The sequence below is a fragment of the Mobula hypostoma genome, chromosome 8, assembly GCF_963921235.1.
Source record: "Mobula hypostoma chromosome 8, sMobHyp1.1, whole genome shotgun sequence".
Lineage (NCBI taxonomy): Eukaryota > Metazoa > Chordata > Chondrichthyes > Myliobatiformes > Myliobatidae > Mobula > Mobula hypostoma.
In genome coordinates this window covers 159,678,435-159,704,365 of record NC_086104.1, presented here as the reverse complement: position 1 = coordinate 159,704,365, position 25,931 = coordinate 159,678,435, and the positions used below count along the sequence as shown (strand labels likewise).

The 25,931-nt window shown below is 43.2% G+C and overlaps 1 protein-coding gene across 1 annotated transcript in view; it reads left to right on the top strand.

The window, feature by feature from the left end:
• The first annotated feature begins 205 nt into the window (after window positions 1-205).
• Window positions 206-25,931, top strand: part of xpo7 (exportin 7) — a 182,787-nt gene continuing 157,061 nt past the window's right edge. Inside the window, exon 1 of the mRNA XM_063057234.1 lies at window positions 206-328. Coding sequence (XP_062913304.1) covers window positions 311-328 — 18 coding nt within the window. The 5' untranslated portion in view covers window positions 206-310. The remainder of the gene's footprint in view (window positions 329-25,931) is intronic.

Sequence of the window (25,931 nt, the reverse complement as noted above, 5' to 3'; positions counted from 1 at the left end):
CGTGACGGGGGCAGAGCGGCGCGCCACGCTGCGGCGACCAACCTCAGCATTCAAGGCAGGAGGAGACCGTGCCGTCAACGGCTGGACTTATACGCAGGCGCCTCCCCGGCAGTGAAGTGCGGCAGGTGGACGGCGAAAATTGTCGTTGCCGACAGTAGTCCGGGCTGCCGTGTACTACGCATGGATAGTAAACGGTTGGATTCATAGCGACTGCCGGGGCTCGAGTACTGCGCAGGCGCAAAAACGCGGATGAGCGCGGAGGGCAGGTAGTGCGCAGGCGCGTTACTGAGGCGAGCATGAATGGAGGAAAATGGCGGATCATGTGCAGGTAAGAGTGATGGAGTCGGGAAGCTCCGAGGGGGCGGCGGAAATCGCCAGGTCCGGGTGCTGCGCCGGGGTGTTGCTGTGTCCACAGTGAGCTCCCTTATCGTGGGCGGGGCGTGAATGTGAGGCCAGAGCGACAGCGGCAGAGCATCGAGGCCCGCGGACGGGGGGTTGCCGGGGTAACCGTGCTGAGCCTGGGCTGCAGATGGCTCCTGGGGCTCGGGGCAGCTGATGTAAATAAACACAGCCTGCATGGATGGTTCCGGGGCACCCTTCGCCCTCCTCCAGGCCCCTGGATTGTTGCTGCAGCTGCAGGAATTGCACGTTATTTTGGTGCCTGCGGGTGGGGGCTGCCCTTGCTGCTTGGAGTTTACAATTCCATAATCAACGCTGAAAGCCCGAGGGCTGCTCGGCACACACTCATCGGAGCCTGCAACCTCGGGCCGAGAGCAGAGTGGCCCCGTTGAGTTGGTCGTGCAACAGGACAACACTCACAATTCATCAAACTAACTTAAGCACGAGATACTTGTAGGAAAGGGCTCTTTTGATGCAGCTTTAGAGAGAAACACTGTAATATTGGCATCAGAAGGAGTTTTTTTTACATTTAGATATTTTTCGTTGCCCGGACTTTTTGATTATAAGTTATTTTAGTTTAATAGATCAAAATATGAATTTGTATTTTTAAAAGGTGATAAGTATGCTGAGTTTCACCTCTTTGGTTCAGGCTCACTCTCCCAAAGTTTCTTCTCTGTATGATAGTATATTTTCATTCTGTTTTTTTCTCTAGATGCATTTTCTTTCGTTGTATAATTGCATATTTAAGCAGCTTCCATAACATAAAACAGTACAACACAAGAACAGGCACTTCAGCCCATTATGTTGTACTGGACATAGCTGTTCAGATGCAATATAAATATTAGTTTGGAAGTAAATTATTTAAATGTCTTATTTTCTGGCCTTTTTTTTGCACATGCTTAGCTGTAAAAAAAAAGCAATGGTGCAGATTTTATTAATTTACATATTATTCTTCCATCTCCATCTAGCCTCCTTGATGTTGAATGCCTCAAACATCTTGCAGAGGGCACAAGGTCTGACACATTAATGTTTCTCCTTCCAAGGATGTGGCATATCTTGAATGTTTTATTTTTATTTTGTAACCTTTGATGAACAGGATATCGTAAAGCCATAGAACACCACAGCATAGAAGCAGGTCCTTTGGCCCATCTAGTCTGTGCTAAACTATCAATAAATATAAATGTAGAAACATTTCTGATATTCTCCTTTCTCCTTTGAGGGTTTTTTTTTCCTTCAGACCTTGGTAGCAAAGATGTCCAAGATGAATATTAGACCTGAGCTCTTTTTTTCAGCATTGAAATTATTTTTGAGTTATATTTTAACAAAGATATTGCTTTGTATCCTTAACCCTGAGCCTGCCACACTGTAATCAGTTGTGGAACAGCTTACTTGACATTTGGAAGGAAAAAGCTTCTTTATGGAGGGAAAGGCGAGCTCACCCATTATTGCTTACTGCATCGAAACATTAAGGTAGCAATAGAACTATGCATAACACTGTTATATTGATTCACCTGAGTACAAATGACTAGAATGCATGTTCAAACTGTGCACCACTGTATTGGGGCTTTCGGGAGTATAAATTGCCACGAAATATTACAGGTGTTCAAACTGTGGTGTGGAATGATGTTTTATTATCCACACTGGATCAAGAGCCTGATGGTTGAGGGATAATAACTGCTCAGTGGAGAGGAGGGCTTTACCCATGATGGACTGGGCAATATCCACTACATTTTGCAGGATTTTGTTGGTCAAGGGCATTGGTGTTTCCATACCAAGCAGTGATGCAACTACTTAATACACTCTTCACCACACATCTGTAGAAGTTTGTCAATTTTTTTCAGGTCATGCCGAACCTTTGCAAACTTCTAAGGAAGTAGAAGGACTGCTGTGCTTCTTTGTAATTGCACTTAAATACTTAGATCCTCTGAAATGATAACACCAAGGAATTTAAAGTTGCTGACCCTCTCCAGCTCTCAGATCCCTCAGTGAGGACTGGCTTATGGACCTCTGGTTTTCTCCTCCTGAAGTCAATGATCAGCTCCTTGGTCTTGCTGACATTGAGTGAGAGGTGGTTCTTGTGGCAGCACTCAGCCAGGTTGTCAATCTCCCTTCTATATGATGATTTGTCACCACCTGTGATTATACACAGGAACAGTAACTCAAATAACCACATGTTACAACAGTGGTGTGCAGAAGAGCATCTCTGAATACACAACACGTAGAAGTGGATGGGCTGTGGCAGCAGAAGACCACAAACATACACTCGGTGACCACTTTATTAGGTACAGGAGACCCCTAATAAAATGGCCACTGAGTGTGGATTCAGGATGTCTACTCTCTGTACATCATAATTTTATAAACTATTATAAAACTGCTTTTTTCTTGCAAATTGGGGGCATAATCTGTAAATTTTAGACTAGGTTTGGTGCTGGAATCTGAATTTAGTACAGCAAGTAAGCAGAATGGTGGAATGCCAGTATCAAAATTCCAGCAGAGATACAGCAATCCCATATGATTTATCCTCTTGTAAGCTGGACTGATGATAAGTAAGCAGGCTCCTATTCTATCTCATTAGGGAAAAAATTTGGGTGTATTTCAGCATGCAAGAGTAGTAGGAATTTGGAGCTATCTTTGACAAATAGCAAGTTATTTTAGATTAGTAGTTACTTTAAACCTGTGATTTAGATTTAGCCGAATAGTGGAGGATTTGGGGATGTTGGGTAAATAGAGTTGTACCTTGGATCTACTGTGAATAGGCTGTACAATTAAATACTCTAACCTCTTTAAAGGGCTTTTAATTGGTGAACTAGTTCTGGTGTATTGTTGTGATGTAATCTGCACATTAACAGATGAAGTTGGTGAAACTGCATTGCCACAGGCCAAGTCATTGGGAATGTTTAAAGCAGAGCTTGATTAGTCAGGGTGTCAAAAGGTATGGGGAGAAGACAGGAGAATGGGGTTGAGAGGGAAAATAAATCAGCCATGATGGAATTGTGGAACAGACTCAATGGGCCGAATGTCATTCTTCTCCTCCTGTGTCTTCTGGTTAATTTGTGTATTGTGATCTTGCATGACACTGAGATGAATGATCTACCTTGGTTGAAGTAGTTGATCGAACAATAAATATAGTCAAGATATCAGGGAATTACTTTCCTTTTCTCTGAATATCACCTGGTTTTGTTTATGTTCACTTGAGAGGTCAAGTAGAGTACAATTTCCTAAAGACATTGTAGTGTCTCTACATGTCCAAAAATATAAATTTAGATTGTTGCAACACACATAAAAGTTGTTGGTGAACGCAGCAGGCCAGGCAGCATCTGTCGGAAGAGGTGCAGTTGACGTTTCAGGCCGAGACCCTTCATCAGGACTAACTGAAGGAAGAGTAAGTAAGGGATTTGAAAGTTGGAGCGGGAGGGGGAGATCCAAAATGATAGGAGAAGACAGGAGGGGGAGGGATGGAGCCAAGAGCTGGACAGGTGATAGGCAAAAGGGATATGAGAGGATAATGGGACAGGAGGTCCGGGAAGAAAGACAAGGGGGGGGGACCCAGAGGATGGGCAAGGGGTATATTCAGAGGAACAGAGGGAGAAATCATTTTGGATCTTCCCCTCCCTCTCCAACTTTCAAATCCTTTACTCACTCTTCCTTCAGTTAGTCCTGACGAAGGGTCTCGGCCTGAAACGTCGACTGCACCTCTTCCTAGAGATGCTGCCTGGCCTGCTGTGTTCACCAGCAACTTTTATGTGTGTTGCTTGAATTTCCAGCATCTGCAGAATTCCTGTTGTTTAGATTGTTACTACTTTTGTGCAGGAAGAGGGATTTGGGGTTCAATGTACTTGGTCCCATTTCATTCATTTTTGTTTGTGTGGGAGGAGGGATTTGGGGGTTGGTAATCATGCTGCCTTTCTTTTCGTTCTTGGTTTCATGGCTACCTAGAGAATTGACGAATTTCAGAGTTGTATACTTTGATAAATGAGCCTTTGAACCTTTTTGAACTTTTTCTGACTCAGAAGCAGGAGATATTATCACCACCAATATCAGCATCTAACAATTTGTCAAATGCAAGGTGAAACAAATCAATCTTTGAAAAGACTAAATCTGACAGGAAATTTTGCAGAAAGGCTGAATAGGCTCACAGCAAGACTTAGATATTCCTGTTGTTATGAAGTTCAGCCTCAGTACTGTTTGTTTCAGTTTGGCTTGAAAAGATACAGATATTAAGGCCCTGACATGATTGTGAGTATGATTGGATGAATTGGCTGTAAGGACGGAGATGATGGAGCTGGATTGGTACTAATGGTGATTATCAGTGGGCAATGTCGTGCTCATTGTCTGACAACATGCAGAATATGAACCAGAATCTTGGCCTTAAAAATCAGACTCTGTTCTCGACTCTTGTAACTTTTTTTTAATTGGAGTCCTTCATTATTGCCCCATCATTGAAATGTTCCCACAAACAATGGACCCACTTTCAATGACTCTTCATCTCATGTTCTCAATATTTATTGCTTATTAATCCCGTAGACAAATCACTGCTTTTTATGATGTATGTCAATGATTTGGGCTATGGGATTAATGGATTTGTGGCTAAATTTGCCGATGATAGAAAGATAGATGGAGGAGTGGGTAGTGTTGAGGAAATAGAGAGCCTGCAGATAGACTTAGATAGTTTAGGGGAATGGACAAAGAAGTGGCAAATGAAATACAATGTTGGAAATTGTATGGTCATGAACTTTGGTGGAAGAAATAAATGGGCAGACAATTATTCAGATGGGGGAGCGAGTTCAAACTGCAGAGACACAAAGGGACTTGGAAGTCCTTGTGCAGGATACCCTAATGGTTAACCTGCAGGTTGAGTTGGTGGTGAAGAAGCTGAATACAATGTTAGCATTCAGTTCTAGAGGTGTAGAATATAACAGCAGGGATGTGATGTGGAGGCTCTGTAAGGCACTCGTGAGTATTGTATGCCATTTTGGGCTCCTTATTTTAGAAAGGATATACTGACATTGGAGAGGGTTCAGAGAAGATTTATGAGAATGATTCCAGGAGTGAAAGGGTTATATGAGGAATGTCCGGTAGCTCTTGGGCTGTATTCCCTGGAGTTCAAGAGAATGGGGGCGGGGGGGGAGGAAATCTCATAGAAATATTCCAAATGTTAAAAGGCCTGAACAGATTAGATATGGCAAAGTTATTTCCCATGGTAGGGGAGTCTAGGACAAGAGGTCACGACTTCAAGATTGGAGGATGTCCATTTAGAACAGAGAAGCAGAGAAATTAGTCAGAGGGTGGTAAATCTGTGGAATTTGTTGCCACGAGCAGCTATAGAGGCCAAGTTATTGGGTGCATTTGTGGCAGAGATAGAGGTTCTTGATTAGCCAGGGCATCAAAGGGTATGGGGAGAAGGCAGGGGAGTGGGGATGATTGGAAGAATTGGATCAGCCCATGATTGAATGGCGGAGCAGTCTCGATGGGCCAAATGGCCTGCTTCTGCTCCTATATCTTATGGCCTTTTTATTATTTCTTTCTTTTTGTGTTTGCACTGTTTGTTATTTTCTGCATTCTGAATGGCCTAGTTGGTACGGTCTTAAGGCTGATTTATACTTCTGCGTCAACTCGACGCTGTAGGTACGGCGTAGCTGCGAACCCTACGCAGTGCCTACGCGGATCCCTATGCCATAGCCTGACGTGCTCCTCTCCCAAAATGTAACTACACGTTGTGGCAATGCAGACCGCAGCAGCTGTGATTGGTCCGCTTGGTAGCATCGCTTTTCCTCCTACGCTGCAGTAGCTTCCCATTGGCCGACTGAAGCACAGGGAAGGAACTCTAGCTGCAATGCTTTTCATAAAGCTTTACAGACTTCCGAAATTATGGAGGACACATTTCGCTTTTATGGAAAAAGATGCTTGCTTCTCGTTTTTCCCGAGAAAGACTATCATGACCATGAAGCCTTGCACGGGCAGGCGTGTGCACATGCGTGACGTGCGCGAATTGCAGAGCAACGCAGACACACCAACACACAAGTGTAAGTGCTCACAACGCGTGTAGGTCACTTGCGTAGGTTACGGCGTCGAGTTGATGCACAAGTATAAATCAGCCTTTACATTGACTGTGTTGTGGTTGTTTTTCTTTAGATTTATTGGGTATGCCCTTAAGAAAATGAATCTCAGGGTTTTATATGATGACATATATGTACTTTCATAATAAATTTACTTTCAACCTTGAACTCAAACGTGTAGATTACTATCTTTTCATACAGGTGTGAAGGCCAAGTATCAAATTTGTTGTAAGTAATGAAAGGGATGTTTTTACATTCTCTGAACGTTTAAACTTGAGAGAAACAAGGAAATTTTGCTCGTGCTTTAAGAAGACATTCCTTCTTTTTGTTAAATGGGATTGCTGAATGTGTTGTGATTTCATTGAATAATATTCCACCATCTGGTCTGGTTTTGTGGATAGAATTTTTTTGTAGTAACTGGACCATATTGTCAGTGGAACACACACACAAAATGCTGCTTGACCTACTGAGTTATGTCAGTATTTTGTGTGTGTTTCGCTGGATTTCCAGCACTTTGTACTTGTATTGTCAGAGGTTTCTGTTAACTTTAATCTTTCGCTGTTCTGGAGAGAACACATTTAAAAGTTGGTAAAGTTTTGTAACGTTACCAGTGTAGAGTGAGTAATTATTAATAGTGATCCTAAGTATTATCTTTTAGCTTAATAGACGATTAGTACCCAGATCTTGGGGTAGTTGAGAGAAGTGGTTAACATGGAATGGTAATGTGAATGATGCCAAGATGCTCTGCCTTTCTCATCTGTTTTCTTAGTGGTAGATCCTTTGGTAAGCTGCATATTATATATGAGATGCAATTGCAAAGCCATCAGACGGAAGCCAACCAAAATTAATGATACAAACAAGGTGAAAAAGGCACAAGGCCCGAAAGTGAAGTAAGTGCGTTGAATTTTCAGCTTAGGAATGAACTGATCAATCTGTTATAGTGTAGCCCTCAGTGTACTTGAACATAACCCTGTGTGAGTTGGGTCAAAGGGCCTGTTTCCATGCCATAGCCGTTATGTTCTTTCTCGCACCTGAATAACCTTTACTTATAGGGATCACCTGCATGTCCAGGTTGTATAACATCAGTGCTGTACACATAAAGAAGCCTCTGCTGAAATTCTTACTGAATTTACTGGGAAATATTCTAGGACTTTGAGGGTGTGTGACAGTATTTGCAAACTGATTTGAATTGACTTTATTTCTTACATCCTTCACATACACGATTAAAAATCTTTACATTACGTCTCCGTCTAAATGTGCAATCATAGTAATTTATAATAAATAGAACAGTCAATGTAATATAGAGTACAGTGTGAGTTAATCAAGTCTGATGGCCTGGTGGAAGAAGGTGTCCCAGAGCCTGTTGGTCCTGGCTTTCATGCTATGGTACTGTTTCCTGGATGGTAGCAGCTGGAATAGATTGTGGTTGGGGTGACTTGGGCCCCCAATGATCCTACAGGCCCTTTTTACACACCTGTCCTTGTAAATGTCCTGAATCATTGAAGTTCACAACTACAGATGCGCTGGGCTGTCCGCATCACTCTCTGCAGAGTCATGCGATTAAGGGAGGTACAGTTCCCATACCAGGCAATGATGCAGCCAGTCAGGATGCTCTCAAATATGTCCCTGTAGAAAGTTCTTAGGATTTTGGGTCCATACCAAACTTCCTCAACTGTCTGAAATGAAAGAGGCGCTGTTGTGCCTTTTTCATCACACAGCTGGTGTGTACAGACCACGTGAGATCCTTGGTGATGTGAATGCTGAGGAACTTAAAGCTGTTTACCCTCTCAACCCCAGATCCATTGATGCCAATAGGGGTTAGCCTCCTGTAATCCACAACTAACTCCTTTGTTTTTGCGACATTGAAGGAGAGGTTGTTTTCTTGACTCCACTGTGTCAGAGAAATGACCTCTTCCCTGTAAGCCACCTCGTTATTGTTTGAGATAAGGCCAATGAATGTAGTGTGGACGGTAAATTTAATTAGCAGAGTCAGAGGGGTGGAGATGAGGGAGCCCACTCTTACAGGAAGTCCAGGATCCAGCTGCACAAAGCAGGGTCAAAGCCGAGGTCTCTGAGCTTCTTGTCGAGCCTGGATGGAACTATGGTGTTGAATGCTGAACTGTAGTCCAGGAACAGTGCTCTCACATAAGCATCCTTCTTCTCCAGATGTGTAAGGACGGTATGTGGAGCAGTAGCTATTGTGTCACCTGTCGATCGGTTGTGTCAGTAGGTGAATTGTAGGGGGTCCAGTTTGGGTGGTAGCATGCTGCAGGTGTAATCCTTGACCAGCCTTTCAAAGCATTTGCTTGTTATTGAGGTGAGTGTGACAGGACGCCAGTTGTTCAGGCGTATTACCTTGGTCTTTTTTGGTACAGGGACAATGCTGGATAATTTGAAGCAGGAGGGCACTCTACACTGGGAGAGGGAGAGATTAAGAATGTCAGTAAACACACCTGCCAGTTGTGTTGCACACATCCTGAGTACTCGCCCTGGGATGCCATCTGGTCCTGCAGCCTTGTGACTGCCCACTTGTTGGAAACATCTGCGTGCCTCAGAGATGACCAGGTTGCTGGTTGTAGCGGTGGCTTTCCTCCTCGGAGGCTCAGAGTTAGCGACATCGAACCGAGCATAAAAGCAATTGAACTCATCTGGGAGAGAGGCCGCGAAGTTGGTGGCACCACAACGTTTGCCTTTGAAGTTTGCGATGGTATGCAGCCCTTGCCACAAGTCACTTGTGCTATTCGTTGTGAATCTTGTCTCAATCTTGTCCCTATATTGTTGTTTCATATCCTTGATAGCTTTGCGCAGTTCATAGCTGCTTTTCTTGAGCTCCTGCTGATCGCTAGCAGTGTAAACTCTATGGCACGTGGTAAGTGCTGCTCGCACAGAACTATTGATCCAAGATTTCTGGTTCGGGAAGATCCTGACCGACTTCTGGGGGGTCAACGTGGTCGATGCACTTCTGGATGAAGCACATGACTCCCATCAGTGAACTTGGAGACAAGCTCATCAGGAAAGACATTCCAGTCGACGTCATCGAAGCAGTCCTGCAGCGTGGTGGTGGATTGGTCAAACCAACAGTGGACGGTTTTAACTATGACCGCCTCTTGTTTCAGCTTCTGCCTGTACGTCAGCAAAAGCAGGATCGAAAAGTGATCTGATTTTCTAAAAGCTGAGTGAAGGAGAACTTTGTAAGTGTTGCGGAAGGGAGTGTAACATTGGCCGAGTATCTTGTCTTCATGAGCGCTCACCTGGATGTGTTGAGAAAACTTCGGAGAGACTTTCATCAGCGACTCTCGATTAAAGTCACCGGCGATGATGAAGGCAGCCTCTGGGTGTGAAGTCTCCATCATGTTGATGGTCTCGTACAGTTCCTTGAGAGCCAGGTCAGTATCAGCCTTTACTGCTGTGATGATAACAGCCATGAACTCCCTAGGCAGCCAGTAAGGTCTGCACAGCAGCACCAGGTATTCCAGATCTGGGGAACAAAAGGATTTGAGTGCATGCACATTCTGGGGGTCACACCAAGCATTGTTGACCATGAAGCATACCCCTCCTCCTTCACTCTTCCCAATGAGGTTTCTCGACCTGTCTGCCCGGAACAGGGAGAACCCAGAGGGCTCGATGGCATGATCCGTTATCTCCTCCGTCAGCCAGATCTCCACGAAATACGAAACGTTGTAGTCCTTTGTTTCCCACTGACAGGAGATTCTGGCTCTCAGTTCACAAAGCTTGTTATCCAGGGACTGAGCATTAGCCAGGAGTATGCCAGGGAGTGGTGGCCGATTTGCACTCCGTCTAAGCCTCACCAGGATGCTAGCCCTTGTCCCTCGCCTCCGGTGCTTCTTCTGAGGTGGTGGCGGTGTAAGAGATGAGTCTCCCATGGATTGTGTAAGCGGGGGTTCCTAGTGTAGGACAGGTGGCACATAGTGGGTAAATGCCATCTTTCTGATGTACAGAAGGGTCAGTCTATGGTATCTGATGTGACTATCAGCTACTTGAACAGAAAATGCTAAGAAAATTGTAGAAATTAGTAGTATACTGTAGATTTGGAATGGAGCTTGCAACATGGCAGCCGTATGCGGCGCCATTTTAGGAAGAGCTACATGGTAGCATTTTGTAACACACACAAAATGCTGGAGGAACTCAGCAGGCCAGGCAGCATCAATGGAAAAGAGTACAGTCAACATTTTGGGTCAAGACCCTTCCAGCATCTGCAAATTTTCTGTTTGTGATAGCCTGAAGGTGTTCACTAGGAGGACTTTGTAAGATTTTAAGCTCACAGTTACTCTGCCATTTCTGAAACTGATATAACGTGGTGTTTTTAGGTTATACTCCGTTTTGTCATAGAATATTGGCAGAACTGAATGACTTGCTGACCCATTACAGTAGGAGTTCAAAGCCAGCCATGCTGCTGTAGGTCTGCATTGACAGTTTGGCCCAAGTAGGTACGGTTTGGAAACTTCCCTTGAAGGAGATTGGTGAATAATCTGGATTTACAACCTTCAGACTGTTTTATAATTTCTATGATAGTTTTTAAAAATTTTTAATTACTGATTATTTAATTAAACTATTTTAAATTCCTCAGCTATCAGAATAGGATTTAAACTTGTGTTTCTGATTTTTTTTTTAAAGTCAGGCCTCCAGATTACTCATCCATAAATTTATGAAAGTCTGTGCTTTGCAGCTTTCAGTGGATTATTTTTCATCTTAAAATTTTCAAATTAGATTGCAATCCAAACCAACTTTCTGTATTTTGCCTAAAGATTTACAGGTGCAGTTTATTCCTTCAGTGCTTGGGGTTGGAGCTCACTGCAAGTATCTGCCTGTATTTGCATTACTGGGACAAGCCTGATAGAGTTTATAGCAGAAGTAGCCACAACTTGCTCGCATCTCAAACCTTAGCTCAGGGGTTTCCAACCTTTTTTATGTGAGGGGTCCATGGACCTCAGGTTGGGAACCCCTGCTTTAGCCCAAATCTAGTTGAACATAGCACATAGAATAGTACAGCACAGTACAGGCCCTTTGGCCCACAATGTTGTGCCAACCCTCAAACCCTGCCTCCCATATAACCCCCCACCTTAAATTCCTCCATATACCTGTCTAGTAGTCTCTTAAATTTCACTAGTGTATCTGCCTCCACCACTGACTCAGGCAGTGCATTCCATGCACCAACCACTCTGTGAGTAAAAAACCTTCCTCTAATATCCCTCTTGAACTTCCCACCCCTTACCTTAAAGCCATGTCCTCTTGTATTGAGCAGTGGTGCCCTGGGGAAGAGGCGCTGGCTATCCACTCTTACTTATTCCTCTTATTATCTTGTACACCTCTATCATTGTCTCTTCTCATCCTCCTTCTCTCCAAAGAGTAAAGCCCTAGCTCCCTTAAACTCTGATCATAATGCATACTCTCTAAACCAGGCAGCATCCTGGTAAATCTTCTCTGTACCCTTTCCAATGCTTCCACATCCTTCCTATAGTGAGGCGACTAGAACTGGACACAGTACTCCAAGTGTGGCCTAACCAGAGTTTTATAGAGCTGCATCATTACATCGCGACTGTTAAACTCTATCCCTCGACTTATGAAAGCTAACACCCCATAAGCTTTCTTAACTACCCTTTCCACCTGTGAGTCAACTTTCAGGGATCTGTGGACATGTACCCCCAGATCCTTCTGCTCCTCCACACTACCAAGTATCCTGCCATTTACTTTGTACTCTGCCTTGGAGTTTGTCCTTCCAAAGTGTACCACCTCACTCTTCTCCGGGTTGAACTCCATCTGCCACTTCTCAGCCCACTTCTGCATCCTATCAATGTCTCTCTACAATCTTTGACAATCCTCTACACTATCTACAACACCACCAACCTTTGTGTCGTCTGCAAACTTGCCAACCCACCCTTCTACCCCCACATCCAGGTCGTTAATAAAAATCACGAAAAGTAGAGGTCCCAGAACAGATCCTTGTGGGACACCACTAGTCACAATCCTCCAATCTGAATGTACTCCCTCCACCACTCTCTGCCTTCTGCAGGCAAGCCAATTCTGAATCCACCTGGCCAAACTTCCCTGGATCCCATGCCTTTTGACTTTCTGAATAAGCCTACCGTGTGGAACCTTGTCAAATGCCTTACTAAAATCCATATAGATCACATCCACTACACTACCCTCATCTATATTCCTGGTCACCTCCTCAAAGAACTCTTATCAGGCTTGTTAGACACGATCTGCCCTTCATAAAGCCATGCTGACTGTCCCTGATCAGACCATGATTCTCTAAATGTTCATAGATCTTATCCCTAAGAATCTTTTCCAACAGCTTTCCCACCACAGACGTAAGGCTCACTGGTCTATAATTACCCGGACTATCCCTACTATCTTTTTTGAACAAGAGGACAACATTCTCCTCCTTCCGATACCATTCCCGTGGACAACGAGGACATAAAGATCCTAGCCAGAGTCGTAGCAATCTCCTCTCTCGCCTCGTGGAGCAGCCTGGGGAATATTCCGTTAGGCCCCGGGGACTTACCTGTCCTAATGTATTTTAACAGCTCCAACACCTCCTCTCCCTTAATATCAACATGCTGCGGAACATCAACCTCACTCATATTGTCCTCACCATCATTTGAAAATCTAAATTCTCAAAAATTTGGCCTTGCTGTTTCAGTGTAATGGTGAAAATCTTAAAACATACTCTCTCATTTACATACTGAAGATGTTATTTGCCAAAGCAAGAATTACGGAAGCTGATGTTCCAAATTATGTTGGCCACCAACTCCAGACTTCTGATTTTTCTGTTATAGAACAGTACCCCACACTTGGGCTAAGATAAATCCTTTTGCACTATCCTGGGTTTCTAGATGTACCCTTCATGCAGAAACCTGTACAAAGTAAATTTATTATCAAAGTATCCATATCTCACTATATCACCATATGCTACCCTGAAATTCACTTATTTGAGGGTATTCACATTTGTCCTAGACCCAGCATGTAAGTACAATTGTGACAAAAGCATGGCAGTGCCTCTGCTTCCTTGGGAGTCTGGAAATTCGATATGACATCTAAAACTTTGCCAAAGTTCTGTAGATTTGTGTTGGAGAGTGTATTGTCTGGTGGCATCACGGCCTGCTATGGAAACATCAATGCCTTTGAACGGAAAATCCTGCCAACCATTGCGCACACCTACATGAAACACGGCATCCATCATCAGGGATCCCCACCACCCAGGCCACATTGTTTTCTTGCTGCTTTCATCAGGTAGAAGGTATAGGAGCCTGAGAACTCGCACCACCATGTTCAAGAGCAGTTACTGCCATAACCATCAGGTTCTTAAACAAAAGGGGTTAACTACACTCACTTGCCCACCCATTGAGATCTTCCCACAACTACTGATCTCACTGTAAGGCCTCTTTATCTCATTATCTCATGTTCTCATTATTTTTTGCTATTTATTTATTGTTGCATTTGTACATTTTGTTGTCTTCTGCACTCTAGTTGATCCTTCATTGATCCTGTTACAGTAACTATTCTATAGATTTACAGAGTATGCCTGCAGGAAAATGAATCACTGGGTTGTGTATGGTGACATATATGTACTTTGATAATAAAATTTACTTTGAACTTTGAATACAAAGAAATATAATAGAATCTATGAAAAAATACACACAACATCGATGGACAAACAAGCATTGTGCAAAAGACAATAAACTGCATGTACCAAGAGGGGGGAAGAGCATAATAATAATAATAATAATAAATATTGAGAACATGAATTGACTAAGTCCGTAGGTTGTGAAATAAGTTTGGTGTTGGGGTGCTGTACCTTCTTCCTGATGGCAACAAGAAGAGAGCGTGGCCTACATATTGGGGTCCTTAATGATGGATGCTGCTCTCCTGCAACGTCATTCCATTGACTGGGACCCAAATCAGAAAAATATTGTTGCCAAACTGAAAGAACGGTCATTGGGGAAGGTCACCATATTTCTGGTCAGGTATTAGGTGTTGTGGAGTGTCCAAAAGAAATTCGTGGCTCAAATTAATAAATTTCATCCAACAATAATATTCTTTTTGGATGCCGCAAAACTTGAGTTTCCACACTTTGAACTTCAGATATATATTGAAGAAAGGGACTGTAATTTTTTCACGTGGAACCAGCGACTTAAGCTTCATTTAACCTGTATCTTTCTCTCATAAGAACACAAGAAATAGGAGAAAGAGTTGGCCATCTGGCCTGTCGAGCCTACTCCACCGTTCAATAAGATCATGCTTATCTGACCATGGACTCATCTCCACCTATCTGTCTTTTCCCCTTAACCCTTAATTCCTCTACTATGCAGGATCTATCCGACCTTGTCTTAAATATATTTACTGAAGTAGCCTCCACTGCTTCATTGGGCAGAGAATTCCACAGATTCACCACTCTTTGGGAAAAGCAGTTCCTCCTCATCTCTGTCCTAAATTTACTCCCCCGAATCTCGGGGCTATGTTCCCTAGTTCAAGTCTCACCAACCAGTGGAAACAACTTTCCTGCCTCTATCTTATCTATCCCTTTTATAATTACATTTTATATGTTTTTATAAGATCTCTCATCCTTCTGAATTCGAGGGAATACAGTCCCAGGTGACTCAATCTCTCTTCATAGTCTAACCCCCTCATCTCTGGAATCAACCTCCTCTGCTCAGCCTCCAAAGCCAGTACAACCTTCCTCAAGTAAGAAGACCAGAATTGCACCCAGTACTCCAGATGTGGCATCACCAGTACCTTGTACAGTTGCAGCACAACCTCCCTGCTCTTAAATTCAATCCCTCTAGCATGAAGGCCAACATTCCATTTGCCTTTTTGATCGCCTGCTGCAGCTGCAAACCAAACTTTTGTGATTCATGCGCAAGTACTCCCAAGTCCCTCTGCACAGCAGCGTGCTGCAGTCTTTTACCATTTATACAATAATCTGCTCTTCCATTTTTCTTACCAAGGTGGATGACCTCAGATTTACCAACATTGTACTCTATCTGCCAGACCCTTGCCCACTCACTTAACCTATCTATATTGCTCAGCAGAATCATTCCTTGTTTCTCATTTCGCACTAGTGTAACCGTAGATGAACACAATCCAGCTCGTCTTCCCAGGAGCAAATACTGCAGGATAGTACTGATGGGAGGGGCCAGCTTCGAACCCAGTACAGAATTCAGTGGCTTATGATCTCTGCTGGAATATGTGTAAATCAATTGTGTAACATTTAAAAAAATAAAAGTAGATACGTGAAGTCGTCGTCGTTGTGTCTATCCCTCGAGGTTGAGGATGATGGCCTTCATTCCGTACAGAGTGAAGATGCCTGTGCGTGTATTTGTTTAACGTGTACTTGATGTTGCACTCCAAGAAGCACACGATACTTCACAAACTGATTCCGATGACGATTGGAGCTGATGGATTTGTTGTGCCTTCATCCGCCTTCACAGCCGTTGAGTTCGAAGTAACTTCGTCCGCCTGTTCCACCGTTGAGGTCTTGGTTGGATTGTTCTTGGTCAGAGACCTCACCCCCGACCTTACCGCCATGGGTGACCCTAGGAGCATAGCTCCAGATGGCATCGCTCTCGGGATCTCAGGACCACACAGGCTTCTCCACCGTGACAAGGTGACAATCCACTGGATGAAGAATACGTGAAGTATTGAATGGAGTAACATCCAAAAGATTGGAATATCATCCAGTAGTTCTCCCGTTCAATACCACCTGTATCCCCAAGTGTACTGGGTTAACAGAGTTTCACTCTACAAAGTTTATTAAATGACTCAGTGGCAGCAACTTTAACCCCTTTCTGTGGTCCACAAATGTTGTAGCTTCTGAGTAATTCAGCAAGTGTGAGTGATGGGCGCTCATCCTTCACTGCCAATTATAAGGCTGCACATTGATCCTTGAAGCTGTGTGTCTTTTATATATAAAGCTACTAACTAGTTTTAAAACAAAGCACAGTCATTTTATATTTAGCAAGATTCTACAGGTAAGAAGTCAATATGAAAGTTGCTTATCAGTGTTTGAGAGGTCCCAACAATACCTCAGCAATCATGTGGCATCCATTACTCAGCTGAGATCTCAAATCAGATAAGGCCAGTAAACCAATATTCTCAATCTTTTAAGGTGCTAGATGATCCCAAATTAACAGCTTGCTAAGTAACTGTTGCACATGATTGATTCTAGTCTTGTTGCAACAAGACATCAGCTTCCTATTGAAAACAGCTATGTCTGTGTCATTACTTCAAGCTTTGAAAGTGAGTGCATCACTGCAATCCCACTAGCAGCCGTGGGATGAATGGCAATGTAATTTGTTCTCTTTGTTGGTTATCAGAGGAGCATTGAGTAAAACATTATGGAGATCTCCCTTCATTTCTTGATTTGTGCAGTGGACCTCTTAAATCCACAGAGAAGGCAGATGGTTTCTTACTTCCATGTTCTATCCAGAGGCTCATTACATCATTATGTGTGTATGACATGGGTGATCATGGTCAATCCATGATCATGACTGCTCTTGGCAAAGTTTTCTACAGAAGTAGTTTGCCATGCCTCCTTCTGGGCAGTGTCTTTACAAGATGGGTGACCCCAGCCATTATCAATACTCTTCAGAGACTGTCTGTCTGGCGTCAGTGGTTGCATAACCAGGACTTATGATATACACCAGTTCCTCATATGGCCAACCACCTCCTGCTCCAATGGCTTCACCTGTCCGACCAGGGTCATGTGGTTGGTGTGGGCGGGTGGGGTACTAAGCAGGCGCCCAATGGTGACCTGTAGGTTTGCAAAGAGAAAAAGCACCTTACACTTCCTTTGGTAGAAACATTTCTCCACACTACCAGCTAAATCTAGAGGATGGCATCTCCAAACACTATTGCATTGTCTCTGGGTGGCTTTGTGGTATGTGTCCTGCTGAGCAGAGATGAGCGTACTATCTACTGAGCATCCTCTTCTGCATATATGCCTGCAAACATGTAGTTGTGCTATTGGTGAGCACCTTATGTTGCTGCAGATTAAAATTGTTTAAGCAAGGTGTGATTGACCTACAAATGTTTCATAGTCATTAATGGCATATGCACTCAGTAGCCACTGTATTAGGTACACGTCATTAATAGGACCATAAGATATAGGAGCAGATTAGGCCATCTGGCCAATCGAGTCTGCTCCACCATTTCCTCATGGGTGATTAAATTTTCCCCTCAGCCCCAGTCTTCTGCCGTTAATCTACATAAAGACTTTACCTCCACAGCTGCCTGTGCTGTGACCAAGAATTCCACAGACTCACCACTCTGTGGCTAAACAAATTTCTCCTCATTGCCATTCTGAGGTTGTGTTCTCTGGTCTTTGACTCCCCCACCATAGAAAACATCCACTCTATCGAGGCCTTTCCTCATTTGATAGGTTTCAATGAGATCATCCCTATTTCTTCTGAATTCTAGTGAATACAGGCCCAGAGCCATCAAACACTCTTCATATGACAAGCCTGGAAACATTTTCATGAACCTCCTTTGAACCTTCTCCAGCTTCAGCATTCTTTCCAAATAGAGGCCCAAACCTGCTCACAATACACTCAGACCCCGTATAACGTTACCCCACATAGCGCTGATTTGTTACAACACTGTTATAAAAAATATTCATTCTAAACAGCACTTAAAACTTCTCAAGAGTAGTTGCCATTACAGTAAACATTCAATCAATGAGAGCACTTTACAAACTCTCTGAGCCACTCACAGCCAATACTTAATAGTTCACAGTCTGCCTCCCCTGCATCTGTAAGTGTTCTTGCTCCCTTGCCTATGTGTTCAATTTTTTTTCACCCATAATGTCTGGAAAACGTCCTGCAACTTCCTGTGAGGGTAGAGAGAGCCTTAATACAAAAGAGCTTCGAGAACTGGCAGAGCAACACACCATGGGTGAATCTGAGGATACAGATGGAGAAGAGGGAACACCAGCAAGAAACCTCACTACAAAATTCCTCAGCAGTAGCATCACCATGATCACACACGTCATGGACCAGTTCGTCAATAATGGTCCTGAATGGGAGGGAAGCAATAAGGCAAAGAAAGGTGTGCTCAACATGATTTTCTGCTACTGAGAACTGCTTCTTGAGAGGAAAATTAAGAAAAGGCAGTCAAATCTCGACGCCTACTTGAAGGAGAAGCCAAAGTTAGAGGAGGACCCAGAGCCTGGTCCCTCCTCTAAACTGTAATCACCACCCGCTTCTCTCGGCTGCTGTGATGATGTACAGATTAGGCCTATTTGCAAGTTTGTTACTCCACAAATTACTGTGTATACATAAAATAATACATCTCAGGTTTCATTTTATTTTTATCAGGCACACATGTCAGTTTACATAATGATATAATGACCCTGAATAGAGCTGATTTACATAGTGCTTCACCTCTGAGGAAGGCATCATCAGCGTTAAGTGGGGTCTGCGTGTACTCCAACTTAGGCCTCATCAGTGCTAGATAAAGTCTCAACATTACATCCTTGCTTTTATATTCTCATCCTCTTGAAATGAATCCTAACATTGCATTTGCCTTCCTTACTACAGACTCAACCTGCAAGTTAACCCTTAGGGAATCCTGCACAAGGACCCCCAAGTCCCTTTGCACCTCAGCTTTTTGTATTTTCTCTCCAATTAGAAAACAGTCAATCCTTTCATTTCTTCCATCAAAGTGTGTGAGCATACACTTCCTGACACTATATTCCATCTGCCACTTCTTTGCCCATTCTTCTAATCTGCCTGAGTCCTTCTGTGCCTCTTTACTTCCTCAGAACTACCTGCCCCTCCGCCTATCTTCATAGTGTCTACAAACTTTGCAACAAAGCCATCAATTCCATTATCCAAATCATTGATATATAAGGTAAAATGAATCGGTCTCAACATGGACCCCTGTGGAACATCACTAGTCACCGACAGCCAGCTCCCTTTATTCCCACTCTTTGCCTCCCGCCAATCGGACACTGCTTTATTCATGCTAGAATCTTTCCTGTGATACCATGGGCTCGTAGCTTGTTAAGCATCCTCATTTGTGGCACCTTGTGAAAATTCAAGAACACAACATCAACCGATTCTCCTTTGTCTATCCTGCACGTTATTTCTTCAAAGAATTCCAACACATTTGTCAGTTAAGATTTTCCCTTGAGGAAACCATGGTGACTATAGCCTATTTTATCGTATGCCACCAAGCACCCTGAGAACTCATTCTTAATGATCGACTCCCAACGTCTTCCCAGCCACTGAGGTCAGACTAGCTGGCCTGTAATTTTCTTTCTTCTGCCTCACTCCCTTGAAAAGTGGAGTAATGTTTGCAATTTTCCAGTTTTCTAGAACCATTCCAGAATCTAGTGATTCTTGAAGGATCATTACTGATGCCTCCACAATCTCTTCAGCCATCTCTTTCAGAACTCCAGGGTGTACACTATTTGGTCCAGGTGACTTATCTACCTTCAGACCTTTCAGTTTCCCAAGAACCTTCTTCACACACTTTATGACCACTAACACCTGGAATTATCACCATGCTGCTAGTGTCCTCCACAGTGAAGACTGATGCCAAATAATTATTCAGTTTGTCCACCATTTCATTGTCCCCCATTACTACCTTGCCGGCATTGTTTTCCAGTTGTCTGAAATCCACTTTTGCCTCTCTTTTACACTTTATCGGAAGAAACTTTTGGTATCTTCTATAATATTATTGCCTAGCTTACTTTCCCATTCCATCTTTACCTTTTTAATGAGTTTTTAGTTACCTTCTGGTGGTTTTTAAAAGCTTCCCAATCCTCTAACTTCTCACTACTTTTTGCTCTATTATATGCCCTCTTTTTGCTTTTATGTTAGCTTTGACTCCTCATTAGCCACGGTTGTGTCATCTTTCCTTTAGAATACTTCCTTGCATCTTCTGAAATTGCTTCCAGAAATTCCAGCCATTGGTGCTGTGCTGTCATTCCTGCCAGTGTTCTTTCCAATCAGTTTTGGCGAACTCCTTTCTCATGCCTTTGTAATTCCCTTTACTCCACTGTAATACCGATACATCTGACTTTAGCTTCTCCTTCAATTTCAGGATGAATTCGATCATATTATGATCACTTGCCCCTAAAAGTATAGAACATAGAAATCTACAGCACATTACAGGGCCTTCAGCCCACAATGTTGTGCCAACACTGTAACCTACTCCAGAAACTGCCTAGAATTACTCTACCACATAACCCTCTATTTTGCAAAGATCCATGTATCAATCTAAGAGTCTCTTAGACGATCCTATTGTATCTGCCTCCACCACCGTTGCCCGCAGTGCATTCCATGCACCTACCACTCTTTGTGTGGAAAAACTTACCTCTCTACCTACTTCCAAGCACCTTAACACTATGCCCCCTCGTGTTAGTCACTTCAGCTCTGGGGAAAAGCCTCTGGCTATCCACACGATCAGTGCCCCTCATCATCTTATATACCTCTATCAGGTCACCTCTCATCCTCTGTCGCTTCAAGGAGGAAAGGCCAAGTTCACTCAACCTATTTCCTATATAGCTGTAACATTACCTCACAGCTCTTGAACTCAATCCCATGGTTGGTGAGTGCTAACATACCATATGCTGCCTTAAGAACACTGTCAACCTGCATAGCAGCTTTGAGTGTCCTGTGGACACGGACTCCAAGATTTCTCTGATTCTCCACACTGCCAAGAGTCTTACTATTAATACGATATTCTGTCTTCAAATTTGACCTACTGAAATGAACCACTTCACACTTATCGGGGTTGAACTCCATCTGCTACTTCTCAACCCAGTTCTGCATCCTATCGATGCCCCGCTGTAACCTCTGACAACCCTCCAGACTATCCACAACACCCCCAACTTTTGTGTCATCAGCAAACTTACTAACCCACCCTTCTACTTCTTCATCCAGGTCATTTATAAAAATCAGAAAGAGAAGGGGTCCCAGAAATAGATCCCTGTGGAACACCGCTGGTCATCGTCCTCCATGCAGAACGTGAACCATCTACAACCTTTGCCTTTTGTGGGCAGGCCAATTCTGGATCCACAAACCCATGTCTCCTTACTTTCTGAATGAGCCTTGCACAGGGAACCGTATCAAATGCCTTACTGAAATCCATATACACTATGTCCACTGCTCTACCTCTTCTACCTAAAGCTCTCTAATCAATTCTGGTTCATTACGCAACACCCAATCTAGAATAGCTGAACCCCTAGTAGGCCCAACCATGAGCTGCTCTAAAAAGTCATCTCCTTGGCACTCAAGAAATTCCCCCTCCTGGAATCCAGCCCCAAATTGCATATTGAAATCCCCGATGGCGATTGAAACATAGGCCTTTTACCATGCATTTTCTATCTTCCATTGGAATTTGTAGATCACATCCTTACTACTGTTTTGGGGATTAGTATACAACTCCCATCAGCGTTCTTTTACCTTTGCTGATCCTTAGCTCCATCCACAATGATTCAACAACTTCAAATCCTGGCACCTCTTTCTAATGAATAATGTAAATATCTAATCAGCCAATCATGTGACAGCAACTCAATGCATAAAAGCATGTAGACATGGTCAAGAGATTCAGACCAAACATCAGAATGGAGAAGAATTGTGATCTAAGTGACTTTGACTGTGGAATGATTGTTGTTGCCAGACAGGAAGATTCGAGTATCTTCTGGGATTTTCACACACAACACTCTCTAGAGTTTACAGGGAATGGTATAAAAAAAACTAAAAACATCCAGTGAGCAGCAATTCTGCGGATGAAAATGCCTTATTAATGAGAGGAGGACAGAGGAAAATGGTCAGGCTGGTTCAAGCTGACAGGAAGGCAAGAATAACAAATAACCACATGTTACAACAGTGGTGTGAAGAAGAACATCTTTGAACACACAATATGTCAAACCTTGAAGTGATAGGCTACAGTTGCAGCAGACCACCGACATACAATCATACAGGAAGTACCTAATAAAGTGGCCAATGAGTGTTTTTAGGAATGAAGTTTATGAGCTGCGCACAATAAGCACTGTATTGTGAAAGGTAATTTAGAATAAGAATTAAAATACAACCTTTGTTCCTTGAGAGATTACTGGACATTTTAGATTGCTGATCATAAATACAAGCGATTCTGCAGATGCCCACTGATCTCCTTTCTGGCACTTAACTCTGCAAGCGGGACAGGTGCTACATCCGCCATTTACCTTCTCCCTCACCATCACTCAGGGCCCCAAACAGTCCTTCCAAGTGAGGTGACACTTCACATCCGAGTCTGTTTGAGTGCTCCCAGTGTGGTTTCCTTTACTTAGCTGACACCCAACATAGATTGTTAATCACTTTCCCTTTGTACACCACAAAACGTAGCATTTCCCAGTGAGCACCCATTTCAGTTCCTCTCCCATTGCTCTTCTGACCTGTCAATCCATGGCCGGCCTCTACTGTCACGATGAGGCCACATGCAGGTTGGAGGAGCTACACCTCATATTTGTAAAGTCTGCAAGGGTGAATTTAAGTTAACTGATTGGTAATAACATAAGGGTCCCCTGTATTATTCAAGCTCTGGAATAATCTAAACTTTCAACCCCTTGACTTATTTCCTTAAGATGGAAACTTTGTTATTTAGCTTTATGGAAAATCTTACCATTGAACAAAACATTTAATTACCTTTGTAAGGCACAGTGTTAAAATTTGGCAGTCTTTTACATGAAGATTCTTCAGTTAAGTGTCTTGAAAGTGTACAGTGAAAGTTGTTGAAGGGGCCTGAGGAAGAGCTGTTTGCATGTGCTCAGCTCTGCAAAGGTTCCAGACCATTATATCAAAGGTGTTGAAGGGACGTAACTGGCAAAAATGGAGAAATAAGTTGTATTTTCTGTCTCTAATCCTGTGTACTTGTTTCTTTTCAATAAATTCTGATCAATGCCAGATTTACCAGATTTATTATAATAAAGTAAGCAACTACTAAATTGATGACACTGTGGAAATTATCTTAAAAATAAATAAGAAAATTCAGTATTTTCCTGTAATTGTTGTTCACAGAAGTGTTAGGTCAGTATGATTTAATGTGACAGTGATCTGGTGTATTATCTGATCACAGACCACCATGCTCCTTTGTTTCTCAGTTTAGAGAAAGTTAAGTGGCAAATTCAATCTTAAAACAAAAGTCAAGACTTCCATTTAAACTGTTGTGGGATATAACTGTGTTTCTAAACTGGTTTTAAGTTCCCAAAGGTTGCATTCTTTGGGAGCTTTCATTCTATTGCTCAAACTGAATGTACTATAATTTCTAAAATGTGTTAAGTTTTAAAAATGGGGTTTAAAGTAAAATAGACTGACAACTGTTGTGCTTAGCTGAGACCAGGCAAACTTTTCCTTGATTGGTCTCATATTGATTGTGCCCTAGGTTGTTTGTCCAGTGTGTAAACATTAGCTCTTTCTGTTATTGGCAGCTAATGTAGTGTAACAGTGGCATCGTGAATCTGCAGATCACCGCTGGAGATTGATCCTGTGTCAGCACAGGAGTACATTCTCAAACTGAAAATTCATTAACTCCTACAGAGCATACAGAAATTTTATTACAGGCATACAGAGAGCACAGAAATCTCATTGCCTTATGCTGCAGACACTGAACTCTCAGTAAAGGCTTGCTATTCACTGACATCTCACCATTTTGTGCATGCAGTACCTTGAATCTCACAGGCTCACATAGATTGAACTATATGGGGGAGTTGGGGGGAGGGGTAATGTAACCTTGCCACCTGAGTCTATTCCCTTTGTTTCCTCCAGGTATTCCAGTTTCCTCTCACATTTCCAAGACATTAGGGTTACTAAGTTGTGAGCAGGTCTCAATGACTGTTGTTCAGAGCACTCGCATTCACAGTAATGAGGTCTTTTGGGAGCTTGGTGATGAAACATATCAACTCTAGCCTTAGAAACAACTTAGATCCACTCTAATTTGCCTACCGAGCAACAAATCCACAGTAGATCTATCTCACTGGCTCTTCTCTCAGCATTCAATACCAGGATCCCTTCAAAACTAATCAATAAGCTCCTAGACCTTGGCCTCAATGCCGCCCCATGAAATTATGTAACTTCCGGGGCGCCTAGGGGGCGAGTCGAGTAGCAGTAGAACTCTCAATGGATATGATTAAATGTTCTCGTTTCAGCCTGATATAGCTAAAAAGCACAACTACTTCCAAGGTCAGTACAGTCAACAAAGATGTCTTAATGCGTTTAAACGAACAATTGCTGCTTAAAACTGACGGAAACAATACTGATTGTGGACAGAAGTGTCCACGTAGAATTCCATGGAGGAAGCGTGGTTGCAGATCAGGAATACAAGTGCGTTTAAGGAAGCGGGGTTTTAAGCTCCCAATACCGACTTATCTTGCTGGCAAACATGCAGTCTCTGGTGAATAAAATTGATGATCTCAGAGCTAGAGTGCTGAATCAGAAGGACATAAGGACCATGTGTGTCCTTTGTTTCGTGGAATCCTGGTTAACCCCTTCCGTGCTTGATGCAGTGATTCAGATCGATGGACTTACTATACACCGCCAGGATAGATGTATCGAGTCTCTCAAAAGCAGATGTGGAGGAGTATGCCTCATGATCAGCTCCTCTGGGTGCACAAATATATCGGTGCTATCCCAATTCTGCTCACCAGACCTGGGATATGTAGCAGTTAAGTACCATCCTTTTTACCTACCACGGGAGTTCTCAGGTATACATTCCACCTCAGGCCAATGTCAGTCAGGCTTTAGATGATCTGAGCAATGGGATGAACATACACGAAACAGCACACCCTAACGTCTTCACCATTGTTTTGGGAGATTTTAACCAGGCCAGTGTGAAAAAAATGACTAAGTAACCACCATCAACAGATCACTTGCAATACCAGAGGAAATGACACACTGGACCATTGTTACACCACCATCAAGAATGCCTACCGTGCTATTCCATGCCCTTGCTTCGGGAAGTCTGATCACCTGGCTGTACTTTTACTCCTTGAGTACAGGCAGAGACTGAAGACTGCAGCACCAGTAGTGAGGACCAAGAAGGTATGGACAAGGGAAGCACAGGAGCACCTACAGGACTGCTTTGAATTGGAGGATTGGACTGTATACTGGGATTCATCTTCGAACCTGGATAAGTATGCTGCATTTGTTACCGACTTCATTAAAACCTGTGTGGACGAGTGTGTGCCTACAAAGACTTACTCTACATTCCCAAACCAAAAGCCATGGGTGAACCAGGAGGTACGTCGTCTACTGAAGACTAGGTCTGTGGCATTCAAGTCTGGTGACCCAGGCCTGTACGAGAAGACCAGGTATGATTTACAGAAGGCTATTTCAAGGGTGAAGAGACAATTTTGAACAGGTTGGAGGCAACATCGAATGTACGACAACTTTGGCAGGGTTTGCAAGACATTACTTCCCACAAAACGAAACCCAGAAACATGAATGGCAATGATGCTTCAATACCAGATGA